At 45.5% G+C, this 23,246-nt stretch overlaps 1 protein-coding gene across 1 annotated transcript; it reads left to right on the top strand.

The window, feature by feature from the left end:
- The first annotated feature begins 11,190 nt into the window (after window positions 1-11,190).
- On the top strand, window positions 11,191-22,843 carry Mthfd2 (methylenetetrahydrofolate dehydrogenase (NADP+ dependent) 2, methenyltetrahydrofolate cyclohydrolase). Its single transcript, XM_005078319.4, has 8 exons — window positions 11,191-11,349; window positions 15,592-15,776; window positions 17,035-17,157; window positions 17,769-17,921; window positions 18,676-18,783; window positions 19,468-19,560; window positions 19,966-20,091; window positions 21,721-22,843. Exons 1-8 carry the CDS (start codon window positions 11,249-11,251, stop codon window positions 21,882-21,884), a joined length of 1,053 nt encoding a protein of 350 aa, XP_005078376.1. The 5' UTR covers window positions 11,191-11,248; the 3' UTR covers window positions 21,885-22,843.
- Window positions 22,844-23,246: the final 403 nt, after the last annotated feature.

Here is a 23,246-nt window from a genome sequence, read left to right as displayed (position 1 = left end):
TCTCGCGAGACCAGGTTTCCTCCCGCCCCGCCGCGCCTCGCCCCGCCCCGCCCCTGCTGAGCTCAGCCAATCAGTATTCCGTGGGCCCGGGAAGGCAATGGGGCCGGTTCCGCACTACCGACTACTATTCCGAGGCTGCGGGACCTCTGCCAGCGCCACTTAGTGACTGTTTTGCTATTTAGGGCTTCATTCTTTTTTCTGAAGGGATACTATTCCAGCCACATCATCTGTTGATGGGCACTTGGCTGGTGTCCACAGGCACATTATAATGCTGCTATGAATGTCGATGTGCATGTTTCTGTGGGTGATGAAATATGTGCACACCAGGTGACACCACGGTAGAATAAAGAAAAGAAGGAGAAAGGAAACTGACGATAAATGGTGGTACAGGATGCGCAGTGGCAAAGTACTTCTCCGCTCTAATTGCTGGTGGTTTTAAACCATTCAGATGTCACCTGTCACATTAATGACATCGATTTTGTTTTATCAGCTGGTTTTCTTTTTTCTTTCTCTCTTTTTTTTTTTTTTGTTGTTGTTCCTTTGCTGAGATAGGATATGACATAGCCCAAGATGGTTTAAAGCTCAGTAAGTAGCCGAGGGTGGCCTTGAATTCCTGACCTCCTCCCTCTGCCTCTAAGGGCAGGAATTACAGGCTTGAGTTGCCATGCTGGGCTCCTTTTATTAACTTTTATAAACATTATTTACAATCTGTATTTGTGTGTGTGTGTGTGTGTGTGTGTGTGTGTGTGTGTGTGTGTGTGTGTAAGAACCACATGTAGAAGTTGGACCATGCAGGGGAGCAGGGTCCAACCACGTTATCAAGCTTGTTCTGTAAGTTTTCTCATTTTATTTTTGTTTAATTAACATCTATAACTTCTGCAGTTTTATTGTATATGGTTTAAAGTATGTGCATTGATACAGGTTTGTGGTTCTTCCTTTCTTTTTCTGGTTCTTTTTTTTTTTTTTTTTTTTTTTTTTTTGGTTTTTACGAGACAGGATTTCTCTGTATTGTTTTGGAGGCTGTCGGTCCAGCCTGGCCTTGAACTCACAGAGATCCGCCTGCCTCTGCCTCCCGAGTGCTGGGATTAAAGGCGTGTGCCACCACCTCCCGGCTCTTTTTCTGGTTCTTGAGTGAGAGTATCATTACGTAGTCCTGCTGTCCTGGAACTCACTACATAGACCAGGATGTCCCAAACTCACAAAGATCTGCCTGCCTCTGCCTCTCTGCATTTTATTTATTCATTTTGTAATTATAATCTTCTCTCTCTGTCTGTCTGTCTCTGTGTGTTGGGGTGTGTGTGTGTGTGGTGTGTGTAAGTATGTATGTATGTGCGTGTGTGTATATGATTTGAGAGACTGGAGAGATGGCTTAATAATTAAGAGTACTTGTTGCTCCTGTGTAGTTCTTGAGTTCAGTTCCCAGAATCCACAACTGTCTCTACCTCCAGTTCTAGAGGATCTAACACCTTTTCTAACCTTTGTAGGCACCAGGCATTCGTGTACACTGGCAAAACACTTATAAAATAAAAATAAATCCTCTTTTAAGAAGAAAAAAGTGTAATCCCTGCACTCGGGAGGCAGAGGCAGGCGGATCTCTGTGAGTTCGAGGCCAGGCTGGACCGACAGCCTCCAAAACAATATAGAGAAACCCTGTCTCGTAAAAACCAAAAAAAAAAGAAAAGAAAAGAAAAGAAAAGAAAAAAGTGGTCTGTGGTGGCACAGGCCTTTAATCCCTACTAAAGAGACAGAGGCAGGCCCAATTTCTGTGAGTTCTAGGCCAGCCTGGTTTACAGAGGTAGTTCCCGGATAGCTAGGCTAGAGCTGTTACACAGAGAAACCCTGTCTCAAAAAAAAAAAGAAAGAAAGAAAGAAAGATGACAGTATAAAGGAACTCCAGGGGTTTCTTTTTCATCATTTAATGGAAGTGTTCTTAAAGTTGTAAAATTATTAAGTGTATGGGAGGGGAAATACAGGTATTTATCAGAGAAAGCTCTCAGAATGGTCGGCTGTAGGGAGAAACCCTTAGGGATTAGGGGGAAATCTCTGGTCAATATTTAAAGAGGATATCAATATAATTACTGAGGGGCCAAAGATAAAGTTTCCCAGTGAGTGGGGGGAGAGGAGGGGAACAATAGCTAATTGCTATTGCTACAGGGCAATTTGGTCTCCCAGGTAGGGACCAAAGACTGGGTGCTTTAATCACTCTGGCTCAGCTGGGTAGAGAGATAACTTCAAACCATCTGGTTACAGCAGATGTGTAAAACAGAGAAGGGAAGCAGCAGCCAAAAAGGATACTCTGTCCCACCTTTCTGAGCTGCTCCCCACCCCCACCTCACCCCCACCCCCACTGCTACCCCTGTTCAGTATTCAGTTCCCCTTTTGAGCTTCCTCAGGCAAAATTGGCAACCTTGACTTTTCGGTCTGTGTAAGCACCCCTACACCCTCTTTTGCAGAACTCCACCCTCTTTGACACTACCCTCACCCACACAGACCCTCTTCCCTCTCTCTCTCTCTCTCTCTCTCTCTCTCTCTCTCTCTCTCTCTCTCTCTCTCTCTCTCTCTCTCTCTCTCTCTGTTTTGTTTGTCTTTTCATTTTCTTTTAGGCAGACCTCATGTAGCACAGCTGATCTCAAGCTCACCATGTAATCTCAGCATTTGGGAGGCATAGGCAAGCAGCTGTCTGTGAGTTTAGGGCCAGCCAAGGTTATATAATGAGTTTCATATCTCAAAAACAAAACAAAAAAACAGCACAGATCCCTTAGTAGCTAAGGATGTCCTTGAATTTCTGCTCCTCCTGACTCCACCACCCAAGTGCTAGGAATACAGGCAGGCACCTGTTTGTGCAATGCAGGGACAGGGCCCTGGGCTTCGTGCTTGCTAGGCAGGCACTTCCCTAATGAGCTACACCCTTGGCCCTGATAAGTAGTCCAACAGTAGATTGCACATGATTGCAAATCATGGCACTGTGATGAGGAAAAGCACACAATTGATGAAGATTGTTGAAATATTGGCAGGAGAGTTAAAAATAGACTGAATACTCACTTTGGCAGCATATACACTAAAATTGGAACATTATAGAGATTTACCGTGACCCTTGTGTAAGGATGGTTTGTAACTTTCTGACATTTACTACCAAGCTTAACAACCTGAGTTTGGTCCCCAGGAGCCTGGTGGAAGGAGAGAACTGACTCCCACAAGCTATACTGACTTCCGCACACACATTGTGACACACCCAACCCCTAACTCCAACACACACAAAGAAATAAGTTTTAAAAAATAAAGACTGGCCAGGCATTGGTGATGCATGCCTTAAATCCCAGCACTTGGGAGACAGAGGCAGGGAAATCTCTGTGAATTATAGGCCAACCTGGTTTACATAGTGAATTCCAGGAAAGCAAGAGCTTCCTAGAGAGATCTTATCTCAAAAACAAACAAACAAATAAAACTGGAAAATTCGAGTATCATTGAAGCTAAGTCCCCAGAAGATGAGTTTGTCCAGAGTGGGGGGTGGGGGTGAGAGGCACTGCTCAGAGCTGAACCCGTGTGCAAAGGCTCGGAAGCAAGCAGGAGTTTGCTACTGAGGGAATGAAGAATGGCAGCCTGATGAAACTGTGACAAGCCGGAGGGACAGTGAAGGAAGATGAAACCAGCCACCTGAAAGCTTAGCCTCTTTCTTCACAGGAAGGCGCACAAACATTAAGACTGCTTGAAGCCTGATGGCGCGCGTGTTATAGAAACATGTTTCTGTGGGTGTGTGCATAGGTGTGCAGGTACCTATGGAAGGCAGGGGTTGGTGTTGGGTATCTTTCTCTGTTGATAAATTCTTTCTTTCTTGCTTGCTTGCTTGACAGTGTTTCACTATGTGACCCAGGCTGATCTGAAACTTGATACATAGACCAGGCTGGCCTCGAACTCACAGAAATCTGCTTTCCCTGACTCTTAAGTCCTGAGATTAAGGTGTGTGCCACCATGCCCAGCTCAACAGTCTCATTTTGAAAAAGCACTCATTCCTATTATTTTAAACTGTGGACATGTGTGTATGGGGGTATGGGAAGAGTGCAGGTGCCTGCACAGGCTAGAGTGGTTGGATCCCCTGGAGCTGGGGTTCCAGGCAGTTGTGAGCGGCTCATCACAGGCACTGGAAACTGCACATCAGTCCTCTGCAAGAACGGTATGCTGTCTTCACTGCCGAGCCATCTCTCCAGCCTTCAACCACTGGGGTCCCTCACTGTTCCTAGAACTCACTAGTAGACTAGGCCCAGGAGCTCCAAGATCCTCCTGCAAGATCCTCCTGTGTCCACTTCCCAGGCCTGGCTTACAGACATGGCTTTTATATGGGCATTGGGGACCCAGACTCCGATGTTCATGCTTTCATAGTACTTCCCTGACTAAGCCACCCCCTCAGCTCGCATTTACTCTTTAAGAGGGGAAGCAGATCCAGGTGAGGGGACACACAGCTGTAATCTCTGCGTAGAAAGCCTGAGGCAGGCTGGGTAGTGGTGGTCCATACCATTAATCCCAACATTCGGGAGGCAAAGGCAAGTGGATCTCTGAGTTTGAGGCCAGCCTGGTCTACAGAGAGGGTTCCAGGACAAGGCTATGCAGAGAAACCCTGTCTAGAAAAAAAAGTTAAAAAACAAACAATAACAAGGAAGATTGAGGCAGAAAGATTGCTATTTAGCCAGACCCCAATTTAAAAAAACATGTAAAAACTCAAGAATCCAAGAGACCATGGAAATGGTTCAGTGGGTAAAGGTACTTGTTGTCAAGCCTGACTGAGTTCAGTCCTCAGAACTTGAATGGTGGAAGGAGACAACAGACTTCTGAGAGTTGTCCTTTGACCTCCGTACACACACCAGGGCACGGATATGCACACACACACATTTTACAGAAATAAAATTATTGGAGATGGAGTTGATAGGGACTTAGGTCTGTGTGGGCTCAGGCAGATGAAACAAACTAAGACCTATTTTGGAAAGAAGTTCAAGGTGGAACAGCTGGGCATGTTAGGAGGCCGTGGGAAAGAGAAGAGGCTCTCACCTCAGAGTGTGGTTAAAACCTCTTGCCAGCTGAGAGTCAAGGATTCCAGAACAATTAACATTTGTTTAAAGACCTTTCTTCCTTCCCAGCAACAAACCTGCAATTTTCTTGGACTTTCACCAAGAACCCATTGACAGCAAATGACAAATCTTTACTCCTTTCTTGTGACCATAGTGGCCCTATTCTTACTTTATTAGGTTATAATCTCATCCAAGGCAACCTCCAGAGTCATTTTATAATCTCACCTATCAAAAGGGGAGGGAGTTCTTTGGGCAACTTGGGGAGGAAGGGTTTATTTGGCTTACACTTCCACATCATTGTTCATCATCGAAAAAAGTTAGGACAGGAACTCAGACAGGACAGGAAGGAGGAGGCAGGAGCTGATGCAGAGGCCATAGAGAGGAGCTGCTTCTTGGCTTGTTCACCATGGCTTGCTCAACCTGCTTTCTTATAGAACCCAGGACCTCAGCCCAGGGATGGCACTACCCATAAAGGCTTAATCACTAATTATGAAAAATGCTCTACAGCTAAACCTTATGGAGGCATTTTCTCAATTGAGGTTCCCTCCTTTCAGATAACTCCAGTTTGTGTCAAGTTGACAAAACTAGCCAGCACAGAGGGGCTTGGGAGATAGCTCAGTGGATAAGACACTTGCTGTGCAAGTGTAATCACATCTGGGATCCCTGGAACCCATGGAAATGCCAGGCAGGTGCAATGCTCTGTCTGAAATCCTGGGGCTCTGGAGGCAGAGACATGAATTCCCAGGGCTAGCTGGCAAATTCTGGGTTCAGTAAGAGTCCTTGCCTCAATGAGTAAGGGGGGAAGGGATCAAGGAAGAAGACAGCAATATTAACTTCTGGCTTCCACACACATATGTACCCACATCACAAACACTTATGCATATATGCCAGGTGGTGGTGACACTTTAAATCCCAGCACTCGGGAGGCAGAGGCAGGCAGATCTATGTGCGTTCAAGGCCAGCCTGGTCTACAGAGCTAGTTCCATGACAACCAGGGATACTCAAAGAAACCCTGTCTTGAAACAAACAAACACATATACATGCACATGCTAAGGAAGAAAGGAGTGGGGGTAGGGAGAAATAATAAAAAATAATAAAATAATAGGTAAAATAACCGGGCGTTGGTGGCGCACGCCTTTAATCCCAGCACTCGGGAGGCAGAGGCAGGCGGATCTCTATGAGTTCGAGACCAGCCTGGACTACCAAGCGAGTTCCAGGACAGCCTCCAAAGCCACAGAAAAACACTGTCTCGAAAAACCAAAAAAAAAGAAATAATAGGTAAAATAAAAACTGGCTAAGGAGCATTTTTGCTAAACAAATGACAGTCAAATATAATACTTTGGGAAGCAGAAGCAAGTATTTTACTAAGCATATTAAAAATCCATGCCAGGAAGCCAGGTGTGGTGGGGCACGGCTGTAATCCCAACTATCAGCAGACTGAGGCAAGAGGATCAGGAGTTTGAGGCCAGACCCTGGGTTACAAAGCAAAACTAACTCTCTCTCTCTCTCTCTCTCTCTCTCTCTCTCTCTCTCTCTCTCTCTCTCTCTCTCTCTCTCTCTCTCTCTCCCTCTCTCTTTCTGTCTCATGATAGTAGAGCACTTGTCTGGAATGGAATGTGAGAGGCCTTGGGTTCCATCCTCAACACTGCATGGAAGAAAAGGAAGGAAGGAAGGAAGGAAGGAAGGAAGGAAGGAAGGAAGGAAGGAAGGAAGGACAGACGAACTAGGGGTTGGACAGCTGACTCAGTCAATAATGAAGTACCACCCATACAAGCATGAGGATCTGAGCTCACATGCCCAATACCCATGTTGTGGTTGTGCATGCACCTGTAGCCTTAAAGCTGTTGAGGGAAGAGACAGGAGGATCACTGAAGTTTAATCATCCTAGCTTCAGCTTCAGTGAGGTACCCTATCTCAAGAGAATAAGGCAGAGTGTGGTATGGAAGGGTATCTGATGGATGGCCTATTCTGGCCTCCTCATGCTCCCATAGGAGCACCCTAAAATATACAGCACACGCATACACGTATATACACAATAAAATAAAGTGAGGAAGACACCCCATGTTGATCTCTAGCCTGCACACACACACAGACACACACAGACACAAGTATACATACATGCATTCACACAAAAATAAATTTAAAAGTACATATATACAAGACATTCAGATATACTTTTAAAATTTCATATTTTGGGAAAACTTTCAACATTTTGCAAGGAGGTGAGAAGGTTAGCCTTCTTTAATTTTATTTTAAATTTTCTTCTTAAATATTTTTGTTTTTGATTTGGTTTTTTTTTTTTTTGAGGTAGAGTTTCTCTGTGTCCTGGAACTCACTCTGTAGACCAGGCTGGCCTCAAACTTGGATATTTCCCTGCCTCTGTCTCTTGAGTGCTGGGATTAAAGGTACATGTGACCACCACCCAGCTGTTTTTCTTAAAGAATTTCTAGTTGTATGTATTTTATGTGTACAAGTGTTTTGCCTGCATGTATCTATGTCTGCCACATAAGTGACTGGCGTTCATGAAACACCAGCTCTCCTAGAACTGGAGTTAAGGATGTTATGAGCCAACATGTGGGTACTGGCAATCCAAATTTCACACGCGTGTATCATGTATCTTGATCATATCCACCCTGACTCCCTCCCTCCAACACATCTCCTGCCCAACTCCATGTTTTTTCTTCCTCTCCCCCCCCACCCCGTAATAGTCCCCTGAATCCAATTAGTGCTGCCCACATACACACAGAAGTGGGTGGTGTCATCTGCTGAGGCTTGTGCCCCACCAGCAGCCACCCTGGAAGAGAAGTGACCCTAGCTCGGCTTTTCTGAAGCAGGGCGCCCCTTTTCGCTGCCCTTTTCACAGCTATGCAAGTCCAGATAATCAGAAGATGCCACCTGCTGGAGGCTAGCTGGAGATGGGTTCTGAGAGTCATAGTGTGGAGTCACATGACCTGCAGGCCGTACTTGGGCCCATACAACTTTTCATCCCCACTGTCTTGTGGGATCTCAAAGCCACACCCTTTTTCTTAGGCTGGCTTTTTTCTTTTTCATAGTATATGTGTCTCACCCCAAGCCTCAAAAGCACAGAATATTATTTTTTTTATTTTTGAGATAATTTCAGACATACAGAAAGGTGACTGGCAAGGTGCAGAGAATACTTGTAGATTCCCAATTGCTGCTAACTCATACTTGCTCTCTGTTTTATCTAATTACGTGTCCTCATGAATGTACACTGTCATAAAAAGTGTGTCCCCTTTCAACTCATTGTGTTGTTTGGCTATTTTTATTTTTGTCGTTGTTTGTATGAGATAAGGTTTCATTCTGTAAATCAGGCTGATGTGAAACTCACTACATAGCCCACGCAGGCCTTGAACTGGTGGTGATTTTCCTGTCTTAGTCTCCTCAGTGTTGGGGTTATAGGTGTGAAGCACTATCTTAGGCTCTCTCTCTCTCTCTCCCCTCCCCTCCTCTCCCCTCCCCCCCTCTCTTTCTTTCTTTTTTGTGTTTTTAAAATTGTAATAGTTGGTGAGCAGCAGTGTCGAAAACCTTTAATCCCAGCACATGGGAGGCAGAGGCAAATGGATCTCTGTGAATTCAATGCCAGCCAAGTCTACAGAGAGAGTTCCAGGATAGCCAGGGCTACACAGTGAAACTCTGTCTTGAAAAACCACACAAAAAATTATAAGAGTCTTTAAATTGTGTGTGTGTGTGTGTGTGTGTGTGTGTGTGTGTGTGTGTGTGTGTCCAGGATTCAATTCAGACTCACAAGTTGTATTTTATGATCACGAAATTGAATCTGGAACATCTCATTTACCATGATCTTGGCACTTTTGAAGACTGTCATTGGCACACCTCATACGGTGACTTGTTTGATATCTCCTTGTGTGTAGATTAAGATCATCTGTTTTATTCCAAAGTTTCAGGAACATATTTTTCTTTTGCTGGATAGTGTTTATTGTCCAAGTCTATGATCTTTCTTCTTCACATAGAAACAAGAAATGTCTAGTAATTTTTAGGGAATGTATTAGTTAATTTTCTCGTTGTTGTGACTGTCTACCTGACAAGATGGAACCTAAGGGTAGAAGCATTCATACTAGCAGGTAGTTGGGGGATATAGAGCCCACTGTTGTGGGGGAGGCAGATGAGCTCCCAGCTGTGGTAATGGGAGCCTGAGGCTGCTGCCTCACATCTCAATAGATGGGGAATCAGAGTGGGGGAACACAGGCAGGCTTTCTCCTTTCCCCATTTTATTGATCTCCAGTCCCCAGTCCATGGGATAGGAGGACTTTTCCTCCTCAGTTAAACTTCTCACAGACACACCCAGAAGTGTGTCTCCCAGCTCACTCTAAATCCATGGGACACTTACTAGTTTAGGAAAGTCTCTAAATTAATTTTCAGATTTTTAAAAAACTATCAAGTGATGTGTTTTTGTCAGTGCCTCATATCAGGGCCACAGAATATGTCTTTGTCCCATGAATGATAATGCTAACTTTGTTCATAAAAAAAAAAAGGACTATGGAGCTGGAGAGGTGGCTCAGCAATTAAGAGCACCTGCTGCTCTTTAGAGACCCAGACTTCAGTTCCCAACAACCACGGGACGACTCACAGCCGTCCATAACCTGGTTCTGGGGGATCCAATGTCCTCTTCTGGTCTCCATAGGCATCAGGCATTCATGCAGTGCATAGCCATGCAGGTAAAACACACGTACACATAAAACATTAAGTTAAAAAACTTTTTTAAAGATTATGTTGTGTTCTTTACAGTCCAAACCCCCCCCATTTTTACATTTTATGTGTTTTGCCTACAGGGATGTGTAAGCAGCTATACTTGTGCAGGAAATGGAATCTGGTCCTCAGCCAATGCTCTTAGCCATTGAGCCTTTTTTCCAGTTCCTATGGAAAACTTTATGTTTTAGGAATATTTATTTTATTTATGTATTTTTTTTTTGGTTTTTCGAGACAGGGTTTCTCTGTGGCTTTGGAGGCTGTCCTGGAACTCGCTCTGTAGACCAGGCTGGCCTTGAACTCACAGAGATCCGCCCGCCTCTGCCTCCCGAGTGCTGGGATTAAGGGCGTGCGCCACCAACGCCCGGCTTTATTTATGTATTTTATGCATATGAGAGCTCTTTCTTTATGCGCACTAGAAGAAGGAATCTGATCCCATTACAGTTGGTTGTGAGCCATCATATAGTTGCTGGGACTTGAACTCAGGACCTCTGGAAGAGCAGTCAAGTGCGGTTAACCTCTGGGCCATCTTTCCAACCCCCTTAAGCTTTTCAAAAAATGTTTTTAAGTATGTGTGCATGGGAGACCCTTGGAGGTCAGAAAGTGTCTGATCCTCTGTAAGTATGTATGTATGTATGTATGTATGTATGTATGTATATTTGTGTGCCACATGTGTGTGTAAGGGTGCCCTTGGAGGCCAGAAGTTTCTGATCCTCTGGAGTTACAAGAGGTTTGTAGCCACTAGGAGGCTTAGAATCGAACTTGGGTCCTTTGCAAAGGCAATAAGCACTCTTAACTGCTGAGCCATCTCTCCAGCCTCTATGTGACAAACGCACATGTATTTTGCTCCTTATTCAGTTTGACCCAGTTGTTTTGATATCCTTTGGTGATTCCGGATCAATTTTTGTTTCCTGGTTTTTCGAGACAGGGTTTCTCTGTGGTTTTGGAGGCTGTCCTGGAACTAGGTCTTGTAGACCAGACTGGTCTCGAATTCACAGAGATCCGCCTGCCTCTGCCTCCTGAGTGCTGGGATTAAAGGAGTGCACCACCACTGCTCGGTAATTCCGGATAAATTTTAAGTATGATTTTGCCAAATGGTGATTTTTTTCTTTTAAAAAAATATTACTTTAGTGTCTTTCAGATCCTCGGCACACAGTTGGTGGTTTAGACTTTTGTTGGATGGATGGACGGACGGACAGACGGACGAACAAACGAACGAACCCCAGATTCGGTTGGCCTGGCTGGGGGGGGGGAAACCTCTGCTGCCTCTGTTAGGGGCTTGACTCCTTCAGCCAATCAGAACGTGGTCCTGCCCGGCTTACGTAGAATGGAGACCTCCTATTGGCTCCTCCCCCGGCTCAGGGACCAATGGGAGTATGGAAAGGCGGGGCTTCCGCGGGCCGGAGGTATAGCTTCGTGGCCCGCGCGCGCGCTTCTCTCCGGCGCGGGCACCGGCGCGGGCCATGGCTTCATCCTCTCTGTTATCCGCGTTGGCTGTGCGGTTGCTGCGCCCCGCGCACGGCTGCCACTCGCGCCTGCAACCCTTCCACCTGGCGGCAGTGCGGTGAGTGTGTCGGGTAGCGGGTCCGCGGAGCGCGTCGTGGACAGATGTCCTCCTCCCTCCCCGAGCATCTTTCCGGCGTGCGACCGGCCGCTAACGGAGGGGTGTGGTGGGGCGACGTGGCACCGGGGTACACGTGGAGATGCGGTCGCTAGTCCGGAGGACATCGTTCCGCCGCCGCAGGGAAGGGTGCGGAGCGGTCCGCCTTTTCCGGACCCTAGCGGCCGCCGGGGTTGCTGCAGTCTGATGAAATCTGCGAGCCGGCTTGCTCCAGGGGTACCGACTTTCCTCCTCCCGAGTGGGTGTGGTTCGCATGATGCCCCTGCCCCGCGGTGGTTCCCCCCAGTCCACTCGGTAGCCTACCAGTTCTAACCTGGGCGATCTGAGGTGATATGTGTCCCAAAAGTTGCTGGGGGGTACTGGGACTGGGAGGTGCATTGTTTTAGGGGGAGCTGCAGTATTGGAGCTTCCGTTCTGCACGTGGACTGCCGTAGTGGTCACACCATTCTGAGAGTGTTCAATACCACGTAAACTGTATGCTTGAAAATTGCCAGAGGCGGGCGCGTTGAGATTGTTTCTGAGGCAGGGGGATTAAGTCACAAAAAGTCACAATGATACATTTCGTATACGTATTGTACATTAATTTTTAAAAGTTGAAAAATGAATCCCCCCTCCCCCAGTAAGTTGATTGAAGGAAAAAAAATCTGATGGGGAAGGCAGGGAAAGTTCTGTTTGCATTTCCTTCGGAGGATAATTGACTTGTCGGATCTTTCTGGACCTCAAACTCCCATTTCTGAGCCTAGGTGGGGAGACCCAATGGGGGGTTGTGATTTCTTCCCCCACATCTGTGCATTTTGCAATGCTTCTTAAAGCATTTGCATCGCCTGAATCCTGTGTCTTGTAAAAGCTGGTTTTGTGTGGTGCCCCCTCCCCCAACACATCACAGAGTTTGAGACTGAAAATTTAGAGCTGATAAAAACTTTGCCTTCCACAATGGGACTTTTGTTCCTGTTGAAGAGAAAGCAGGTGAGATTTCCACCCGTTGGAAGATATTTCCGGGTCCTGCATGTTGGAACACAGGATGCTGAGATTTTGTTTTGTTTTGTTTAATTTTTCGAGACAGGGTTTCTCTGTAGCTTTTTAGACCAGGCTGACCTGCACACCTCTGCCTCCCGCCTCTGCCTCTGGGATTAAAGGAGAGCACCACCACCGCCCGGCTCCATGCTGAGGGTTTGGAGGGACATTATTCAGGTTTTCCGAGATCTGATCCTGACCTGCCTCTTTGAGCTCCATCTTCCAATTCTCTGTCCTTTCTCCCTTTCCTCTTCCTGAGTTCTGATCGCACGTGGCTGTGGACCACATACATGTTCAGATACCTGGCTAACTGAAAAGATCCTGTAATTCATTACCCAAAGAGCTAGACCAGTTTGCTTGCCCTGCGGTTTACTCTTGCCTGCTATTCTGAGAAGTGTAGGCTCTGTATCTCCGTAGACAATCTGTGCCAACTGCCCTGCACATTAGATAATTGCAGTGTCCACTTTGTTGTCCCAGGGTTTCAGGAACATAAACTCCATGGTTGAAGGGAGAGTACTGTAACCTAGGAGACGGTGGGTAGAGGAGTAAATGAACTTCGTGGCAGATGTTTACACTTGAATCTTGTTTCTTACTGTTTTCTGTATAAAACAGGGTTTTTATAAATAAGCACGATAACCAAGAGTAATTTATGTAAAGATGTTGGCAAAATACCTAGTGTTCAGTGTTGATTTCACCCCCCTTCTCGTTAATTAAGTAGCAGAACTTTTTCCAAAATAAGTTGATTGGTAGTTATAAACTTCCCTGATATTGACTGGAAAATCACTAACTGTTGGTTTAAGAGGAAAATAAATATTACTGACTTGGATATTTTATTTGTTTTGACTTTTATTAGACTTCTTTCTAGTCTGTCATTTTAGTAGGAAAATTTCTAAACATGTCTGTGGAAGAATTTAATATCTAAGTTAAGTATACAGGCTTAGAATTTCCTCTTGGCGGGCCGGGCGTTGGTGGCACAAGCCTTTAATCCCAGCACTCGGGAGGCAGAGGCAGGCGGATCTCTGTGAGTTCGAGGCCAGCCTGGTCTACAGAGCAAGTTCCAGGACAGCCTCCAAAGCCACAGAGAAACCCTGTCTCAAAAAAAAAAAAAAAAAAAAGAATTTCCTCTTGGCTTTTTTTCCCCCCTAGTTTTGGGTCGGAGCTCAGTCTCCTATCTCCCTTTAAGCAGTGATTTAATTTGCCCCTTGGCAAAGAGATGGAGGGAATTGTCAAATGGCTCGTGCAGGAAGCAGCAGAGGGTTAAAATGAATGTAGTTGGCTTATAAAAAGTCTTCATTACATTGTGGCCTGGCTTTGTGTTACTTTGTCCTTTTTTTTTTTTTTAAAGTAAATTGGCATAACATCCAAAACCTCCCTCTGCAGCAGAGATTAAGACCTGAAACTGGCTTTTCCAGAGCCCTGCATCTTAACTTCAGACCACTGTGGATTTTTGGTCCAAGTGGGCATCTGCTGTTTCCTCTGCACTTACTGCTGTCCAAAGAAAGTTTTTATGAAGTACAAGCTAAATCCTTGTTACAGATGTGCAAATAGATGAGTGTGCAGTTCCTCATTAACATGTATTATCTTCCTCCTCCCTCCCCTTGCAGGGTCTTGTGTTCTCAGGCTGACCTTGGACTAGCTGTGTAGCCAAGGGTAACTTTGTCGTCAGCTGTGAGTGGATGGTGGGGTGAAGCAGAGAGCCACTTGGGAGCCACTACCCCAGTCTTAGTTACTTGCTTCTGTGATAATACCCTTACAAGAGCAACAGTTCAAGGTTATAGTTCATCGTGGTGGGAGGTCTAGGCAGCTGGTAGCATCCACAGTTAGGAAATGGAGGGAAGATACTTGCTACTCCTTTTCTTCAGTTTTTTGTTTGTTTTTATTTTGTTTTGTTTTTCTAGACAAGGTTTCTCTGTGTAGCCCTGGCTGTCCTCTGTAGCCTAGGCTGTCTTCCAGCTCAGGGATTCACCTGCCTCTGCTTCCCAAGTGCTGGGATTAAAGGTGTTGTACACCACCATCCTTGGGCTTCTCCTTTTCTTTCTATCCCAGTCGGAATGGTGCCACCCATAGCTCAATTAAAGCACTCAAGGTGATGATACCTTACTGGCATGTCCAAAGGCCCATCTTCCAGGTGATTCTAGATTCTTCCAAGTTGGCAATACTAACCCTCATGCCCTCATATATCAGAACAGTCCCTGAAAGGAACTGGGAAGTGGCGGGTATTCTGAGGTTTGACTTGCCAAGTGTGGTGCTTATTGATCTACTAACCACATGATATAGTTTGTATATAACCAAGGCCTCTGAATCATTCTAAAAATACACGAACCTTTATTTCTTGTTATTTCATCAACAGTATATTATATAACAACTGTTCATACAGAATTGCGCTGTGGTAGGTTTGTAAGCAAGCTATAGGTAATTTAAGGGGTGGGGTGTGTGTGCAAAGATTATCAAATATTGCACTATTTTCTATAAGGAACTTGACCAGCTGTAGGTGGAGAAGGCATCTTGGAACCAGTACTTAAAGAGGGACAGTTGTATTATATAGTACTGTATAATACAGTTCAGTGGGGCTGGAGAATTGCTCAGTGGATAAGAGCACTTGTTCTTATTGCAGAGGACCCCAGGTTCTATTCCTAATGCCCACATGGCAGCTCAAAATCATCTGTTGTTCTCCAGTTCCCGAGGGTCAGATCCCCCTCTTCTGACCTCAGGCACTGCAGGAACATGATACATATGCATATATGCGGGCAAAATACCTATACATACAAAATAAAAACAAGTTAGTCTTTTTGAAAAGGAAAAGAAAATCAGTCTACTACCTGGGAAACGTGACCAGATAGTAATAGCAATACCACCAGTATAACAAAAATTTCAAAAGGAATATCAGTATTGCGTCGGTGGCACTGAGAGACCCTGGGTCTGAAATCTTACCTGGCCAGTGTCAGCTGTCAGCAACTTAAACTGAGTTTCCACGGAACTGTTTTAATCGCTGGCCATCCTGAACTGGTAGCAGATGGCACCCGTCAATCTGCCTCCAGATCTCACATTTAAACCTAAGCCTTTTGGTGTTGAATGACACTTTTTCTAGTTGGAGCATTCCTTTTTTTTTTTTTTTCCTTCTTTTTGCAAAGACCCAAAATTATATTTTTGTAACTTTGTCACCTTCTGCAGCAACGAAGCTGTTGTCATTTCTGGAAGGAAACTGGCTCAGCAGATCAAGCAAGAAGTGCGACAGGAGGTGGAAGAGTGGGTGGCCTCAGGCCACAAGCGGCCACATCTCAGTGTCATTCTGGTTGGTGACAACCCTGCCAGCCACTCCTATGTTCTCAACAAAACCAGGGCAGCAGCTGAAGTGGGTAAGTGTTACTGTCAGGGCCCTTCTGTTGGTTCCTGGAAGTCTGTCTGGAGGCAAGGCCACACCGGTACATGGTTCCTCTTTCTGAGCAGAGTCCTAAGTGACGGCTCCTACCACAATCCCGGCACTTTGGAACAATGAGTCAGGCACTTTGGAACAATGAGTCAGGAGGACAGGAATTCACGGCCAGCTTGGCCATATAGCAAGTCTGAGGTCATCTTGGACTATATGAGACCCTGTCTCCCAAATCTAAAATACAAAGCAAAAAAACTAGAGGGCTGTAATCTCGATTCTGTCCTTAGCAGGAACAGTTTGTCAGTGACCTTGAACACATTTCACATTGGCTTCCCCTGAGCAATAGCTGTCTCTGTCTTGGGTCAGTGAGAAGGCTCATGGGTTGGTCCTTCAGCCCAGCCACATCAGAAGGGAGGCTCCAGGTGCTCAGACCACTGACTGTCACATGAGCATCTGAGCCAGCCGCCTCCAACTTGCTGTCATATGGTAATCTGCAATGCCTGAAGCACAAAGCCACAGATCTCCCATCCCCCAACACCTGAGCTACTCATGCTTATAAAGCCAGTCAGTAAAAAACTCAAAAACCACTTCCTTAGTTGGACAGTCATTTCCTTCAGACCTATGAGCTGTGCCACAGAGGCCTGCTCAATCTTTCCCATTAATGCTTAAGCACCTGAGACAGAGATGCTCTTTTAAAAATTCATAACAGTTATTATGCTTGTTTGTTTATTTAGTATGTGTATGTTTACTCTTCACCTTATATTTTGAGTCAGGGTCTCTCACTGGAGACAGTCTGGCCAACAGGCTCCGAAAATCCTCCAATCTCATTGCCAAATCACTGGGGTTACAGATGTGTGCAGGTGTGCCCGGCTTTTACATGGGGGCTTGGGATCAAACTTGGCTCCTCGGCAAGCATGCGGAGCCATTTCTCCTGCCCTTCTCGCTGGCATCTTATCTGGGTCTCAGGCTCCTTCTTTGTCTCAGTGAGGCTGTTGAAGAAGAACAGACTAGTGCACAGCGAGCCTCGGGCTAGTGTTTAGGAGTGTACGATCTGAAGCTGGAGGGATCCTTGTGGGCAGTTCACTCTAGCCCTCACGGTGGTCGCGCGTTACCTATGGCATTAAGGACTTCGTTGTTCTTTATTTTTCCCCAGAGAAGAACTTAGTCTTTATTCATCCCTACGGTTTGGAGCTGTATACTTTGGTGTTTGTTTTTTTTTTAAGCCTTGACCTTTCTTACAATAGGGATCAACAGCGAGACAATTGTGAAACCAGCCTCAGTTTCAGAGGAAGAGCTATTGAGTTCAATCAGGAAATTGAACAATGATGAAAACGTAGATGGCCTCCTTGTTCAGCTGCCACTCCCAGGTGAGAAAAGGGATTTGGGCTTGCAAGATAGTTTTATGGTTAAGAGCACTGACTGTTCTTCCAGAGGACCCAGCTTCAATTCCCAGCACCCACATGGTGGCTCACAACTGCCCATAACTCGAGTTTCAGGGGATCTGATACTCACTTCGGACCTCCATGGGTACCCGGCACAGACTTGGTATATACATACATGCAGGCAAAACACCCATACACATAAAACTAAAATGATTTTTAAAAATTAAAAAAAGGTTAATGAATTCTGAGCAGTAGAGGGGCTCTGCTGCTATTTGAAGTGCTTAAGGAAGTGCTCACTGTTGCACTGTGTAGACCAGGCTGGCCTCCGACTTACAGCAGTCTTCCTGCCACAGCCTTCCCAGTGCTGGGGTAACTGATATGAGTCATTCCTCCTAGCCTGCTAAGATCTTGATGTAAAAGGGGGGGCACATTGACTGGTATTTGACTCATGGCTTTGCTTAATGTGCAGTCTTTCTGGACATCATGATGTCACGTCAGAAGGGAGTGGGTTCGTGTAACAAGCCTGATACACTGGAGCAGGTCAGCCTTTCCCTCACAGCATGGACCTCAGGCTGCAGCCCTGATTTCTTTTTCAGAGCACATAGATGAGAGGAAGATCTGCAATGCCGTTTCTCCTGACAAGGATGTTGATGGCTTTCACGTCATTAACGTGGGGCGAATGTGCTTGGACCAGTATTCCATGCTACCAGCCACCCCGTGGGGCGTGTGGGAGATAATTAAGCGAACAGGTAGGTGTGTTTTCAGTTGCATTTCTGCTTTAGCATTAGGGAAGTAGGTTAGGTTGGGTATCCTTGATCTGAAAATCTGAAACCCTTTCAGCACTGTTAATTTTAGATTGTTTCTGGAGTGAGAGCTATGCAGATATTCCCACATCCGAGTAACTCCAATATTGAAACATTCCCAGCCCCACATACTTCAGGGAAAGGAATGCTCAACCTGTTCTTATAACTGGCAGAACCCCTCCCCCCAGCAGCAAAGAGTGGGCCCCCACTCCAGCCCAGGTTCCCACCCTGCAGGGCTCAGCTCCTAGCTGTTGCTTATGATGGCTCTCTATTCTACAAGCCTTGGAGGGAATCTAAGGTTTAACAGGGATGACAGCAAGAATCTATAAGATATTTTACAGTTGACAGTGTGCCTTCTCTGTGTTCTCTGCACCTTCTCTATGAGGCAGCCCCAGCTCTGACTGGCTGATAGTGATTAGATTCATGACCTAGGATGTGTGCCTCCTCTGCTGTATATTCTGAGACAGACCAGGACCACTTTTAACGCAACTCTATATGTGTGAATGAGTAACTTGTTATGGAACTAGCTCCAAAGAAAGTCAAGTTCTGGGTAAAGCATGCTTGTAGGCAATGAGACATTTTTAGACATTGTTTTGATTGTATTTATTCAGAGTTGGTATCTGTGCCAATTCATTTGATGTATACACAGATGGTGTGTGTGGGTGTGTGTGTGTTTATATATTATTTTTTATTTTTGCAGGCATCCCAACCTTAGGGAAGAACGTGGTTGTAGCCGGCAGGTCAAAAAACGTTGGAATGCCGATTGCAATGTTGCTGCACACTGATGGAGCACACGAACGGCCTGGAGGTAAGGAAGTTACCATTGCTGTTGTGGGAGAACCCTCAAAACCTAGCCTGTGTCCACTGTTAACACAGAAAACAACCATGGTGTGGAAGGCTACACTCAGTGCCACACGGACCCTGGAACTAGCCTGGGGCTGATTGGAGTCCTGAGTGAAGCATGTTGTAGGGTTAGGTGTGGTCAGCTCCAGCGTGGACAGCACCAGAAGCTTTCTCACTCAGATCTGGTGTCCTCTGGGAGGAGAAGACACTGCAGGCCCCTGCAGAAGAGTGAACTGACATGACTGCAGCGTGTCACGTCATGTTCTGTTGGCTCATCTAAGAAGCTGACTAAGTCAAGAATTTCATGAAATTTCTGTAATAATGAACTTTTGTGACCAACTTCATTTATCATTTACGTGTGTGTGTGTGTGTGTGTGTGTGTGTGTGTGTGTGTGTGTGTGTGTTCTCTTCTGCCTTGAGTTCTGAGGGATGGACTCAAGCTGTCAGGAATGCATGGCAAGCACGTTTACTCCATCTCTCTGTCCTAAGTATTGGTTTTTAAAAATAAATGACAATTAGCCATCTTAGAAATTGTGCCAAGTCCATGATTTCCCAGAGGTGTTGAGTCTCTGCGGTGCTGTGAATAGCTGAAACCCACCTTCATCCCAGCCTGGATTTGGGACTCAGGGCCTGTGTTTTTGCCTCTCAGGTGATGCCACAGTTACAATATCTCACCGATACACTCCCAAAGAACAGCTGAAGAAGCACACGATCCTTGCGGACATTGTGATATCGGCCGCCGGTGAGCTCTGAAGAAGTGTATATATAGGCTGACTCGTCACCTATATATACACCTGCCCAACTGCTATCCTGCCCCGCTCTCCTCAGCAGTGATTCTAGAAGCTGCCTACAAAGATGGGGCTGGGGTTACAGTTGTACCTGTCACTCTGTTTAGACTGGAGGAGGGTTACCCTCAGTATCTCCATGTGAAGCTTAATGGTTCTTAGTTAATGCTGTTCTTCCGGTCACCTGCCTGTAATGCCCTCTGGCTATTATGTCCTCTTCTGGCCTCCGTGGGCACTGCAGGCACATAGTACATATAGATACATTCAAGCAAAACATTTCTATACATAAAGTCAGTAAGTCTAAAATAAATAAAAATTTTAAATGGTATGTTGCCTTAGTGATGGTTGTTCTCTGTTGCCAGGCATTCCAAATCTGATCACAGCTGACATGATCAAGGAAGGGGCAACAGTCATCGATGTGGGCATAAACAGAGTTCAGGATCCTGTCACTGCAAAGCCCAAGTTGGTTGGAGATGTAGACTTTGAAGGTATTTAGTGTCTTTTTTTTCTTTTTTTAAACAAATCTTGTAAATATTACATTTCATGACATTTAGAACAGATTATTTTCTTTTCACTTTATTCATTTATTTATTTATTATTTGAGGCAAGATAGCCTTGGCTGACCAGGGACCTACTGTGTAGACCAGGCTCTTGAACTCAGAGATCCCTCTGCCTCCCGAGTGCTGGGATTAAAGGCGTGCGCCACCACTGCCTGGCCACAACTCTTAATCTTATATTATTTTGGTAATATTTTTAAAACACTTTAAAAAAAAAGGTGTGTCTGTGTGTGTAGGAGTATGTGTTTGTATATGTGTGGATGCATGTCTGTGGAGGCCCAAGGTTGACCCTGAGAGTCTTTCAAGATTGCTCTGAGAGGTACCACCATGCCTGGCTATACATGCAGTTTTTTAGAAAATGGTGATGTATACATGTGTTGTGTATGTGTGTGTTGTGTGGGTGTGTCTATTTGTGTTATGTGTTTGTTGTGTTTGTGTTGTGTGTCTGTTATATGTCTGTTGTATGTGTGTTATGTGTGTACTACATATGTGTGTGTTATGTGTGTACTACATATGTGTGTTATGTGTGCTGCATATATGTGTGTGTGTTGTGTGTTTGTGTTGTATATATATGAGTGTGTGTTATGTATGTCTGTGTGGCACTGTGTGTGTGTCCTTGAATATCTTCAGTTGTTCGTGACTTGTAGTGTTTACTTGGAACTTGCTAGCTAGTGTGTCCAAAGCCAGCCCCAGGGATCTCCCAGCACTGGAGTTACAGGCACATGCCACCACATAATAAATCTTATTTATTATGCATACATCGTTCCTCCTGCATGTATCCCTGCAGGCCAGAAGAGGGCACCAGATCTCATTACGGATGGTTGTGAGCCACCATGTGGGTGCTGGGAATTGAACTCAGGACCTCTGGAAGAGTAGTCAGTGCTCTTAACCTCTGAGCCATCTCTCCAGCCCCACGCTTTTTTTATGTGGGTTCTGAGGCTTGAACTCAGGTCCTCATTTGTACAGACAGTACTTTACAACTGAGCTGTTGCCCTGCTCTGTAGATGCTATTTTTCTTTAAAAAGGGGGGGGGGAGAGGGCTGGGCAGTGGTGGCGCACGCCTTTAATCCCAGCACTTGGAAGGCAGAGGCAGGCAGATCTCTGTGAGTTCGAGGCTGGGCTGGACCGACAGCCTCTAAAACAATACAGAGAAACCCTGTCTCGTAAAACCAAAAAAAGGGGAGGGGAGGGGGGGAGAGACAGAGAGAGAGAGAGAGATTAAAGGTTTGTTGTATGTATATGTATGTGCACCATGTGTGTGCCTGCTGCCCACAGAGGTCAGAAGAGGGTGTCAGATCCCCTGGAACTGGAGTTATGGATGGTTATTAGTCACCATGCTGGTGCTGGAACCCAACCCACTTCCTCTGCAAGAGCAGCCGGAACTTCTGAACCATCTCGCCAACCCCGTAGATGCTGTCTGTCTTTTGTAGTTTGCAGCTAATGACGACTCTTACATTTCTTATTGTTCTTTCTTTGAATACTTTTTTCATAACATGATAAAGTATACATGATCTTTGCCACACATATTTGAAGCAGACTTCCTGTCTTGTTTCTACGCAGAGGTCAAGAAGAAAGCCGGCTACATCACTCCTGTCCCTGGGGGTGTCGGCCCCATGACAGTGGCCATGCTAATGAAGAATACCATTATTGCTGCAAAGAAAGTGCTGAGGCCTGAAGAGCTGGGGGTGCTGCAGTCCAAGCAGCGTGGAGTTGCCACCAACTAGCTGTACTCCATGCCGGTCTGGGAGGCAAAGCGGGCCAAGAGGAATGCAGTGTTTTTAATTTATTCTGTTGAAATGGTTTGAAATAATGTTTGTATTTATTGAAACCTTAAACGGGTGGATGTGTGTGCGCATGGCTCTGCAGAACCTCGCCAGGGTGCCCATCAGTGTCCTGCCAGTCACCTGGTGACGCAGGGGAGACATCCTCACGCCGAGAAAGGATGCTGAACTTCATCAAAAAGCCTGCCTTTTTAGGCTCTCATTTCCCAAGTGCTATTTATTCCAAAATGAGTTGATGACTCATCTGAGGTGCCAAGCCTTCGGAGTTCAACTTTCAAACCAAAGGAAAACTTTCTAGAGAAAACTAGGGGAAAGGAAGAAAGGCAGCACCAAGAGAAGGACGGCACTCCCTTACTTCCTGTGCACGCCAGGTCAGCGCAGGTTTCTCTGAGGAGAGCTCACTTGGCTGGGTTGGCAGAGGAAAGCCCAGCATTGCTAGCTGTCACCCTGTGACTGAGTCACTGGGGAAGGTTTAGGATTTCCCCACTTGCTGTTACCATCCTGTGAGCTTGCCCTATTTCAGTTTTCTAGAATCAAAAAGATCATTTTATAAATGATGTGTGTCATTGTCACGTTCGGCTTTTGCAGCACATTTCAACTTTACATTTCCAACTGTTAAGAGTGTGTGTGTCTGTTTTCTTTGACATAAGCTTTGAGGCCTGTGTTTTGAAAAACAAAACTTGGGTGTGATAATCATGAGGGCAGGTTGGGTGGAACTTACTCACCACCAAAGGACTGATGGCGGCTGCCTGTGTGTCTTTCATGTACCATGTTGGCTTTCCTGAAAGGTACTGAAGAGCTTGAGTTAATGTTAAGATTTAATCAGATTTTCTTATTAAAGGGTTTTGTTGCTACTGTTGGCTTTTTGTTTCTAAATAAAACACATCTGTCTGGTGTGGAAAGAGTTTCTGAAATGCTGTCTGCTTCTGTCTCAGACTTAACCTTGCTACTATTTCCTATCTGATGTTTTGGGCTAACTTCCTAGATTATACCTAGATTACTCTATGAGTAGCTGTGGAGAAACCAGCCTAATCCTTTTGTATCCCAACACTGAGTTCCAAGCCAAGAGTTTATTAATCTAAGACATATGTAAGTGACTGGGTATCTTCTAAGCCAGTCCCTCCATTCATGTACCACTCACTACAAAGGACTTGCTTGCAGATTTTTCAACTCATGTACCTGTGTGTGCAATGGATATATTCATCCCTGCTGTGCAGTCGCTTGGCAAACTGGAAGGTATGTTCTCATGGGTGTTTGGATTTAGGCTGCAAGACTCAATTCCTGCTTAGGCACCCCAGACAAATG

The sequence above is a fragment of the Mesocricetus auratus genome, unplaced genomic scaffold, assembly GCF_017639785.1.
Source record: "Mesocricetus auratus isolate SY011 unplaced genomic scaffold, BCM_Maur_2.0 Super-Scaffold_100676, whole genome shotgun sequence".
NCBI classification, from domain to species: domain Eukaryota; kingdom Metazoa; phylum Chordata; class Mammalia; order Rodentia; family Cricetidae; genus Mesocricetus; species Mesocricetus auratus.
The sequence above is the reverse complement of the archived record's forward strand: the minus strand, read 5'-3'. Positions and strand labels throughout refer to the sequence as shown.

What these genes read in the sequence shown, in the direction of transcription:
- Mthfd2 (XM_005078319.4), top strand. Translation starts at nt 11,249, where the DNA reads ATGGCTTCATCCTCTCTGTTATCCGCGTTGGCTGTGCGGTTGCTGCGC. An exon ending in TTCCACCTGGCGGCAGTGCG is followed by an intron (nt 11,350 to 15,591) that starts GTGAGTGTGTCG and finishes CACCTTCTGCAG; the next exon opens with CAACGAAGCTGTTGTCATTT. An exon ending in CATTGTGATATCGGCCGCCG is followed by an intron (nt 19,561 to 19,965) that starts GTGAGCTCTGAA and finishes CTCTGTTGCCAG; the next exon opens with GCATTCCAAATCTGATCACA.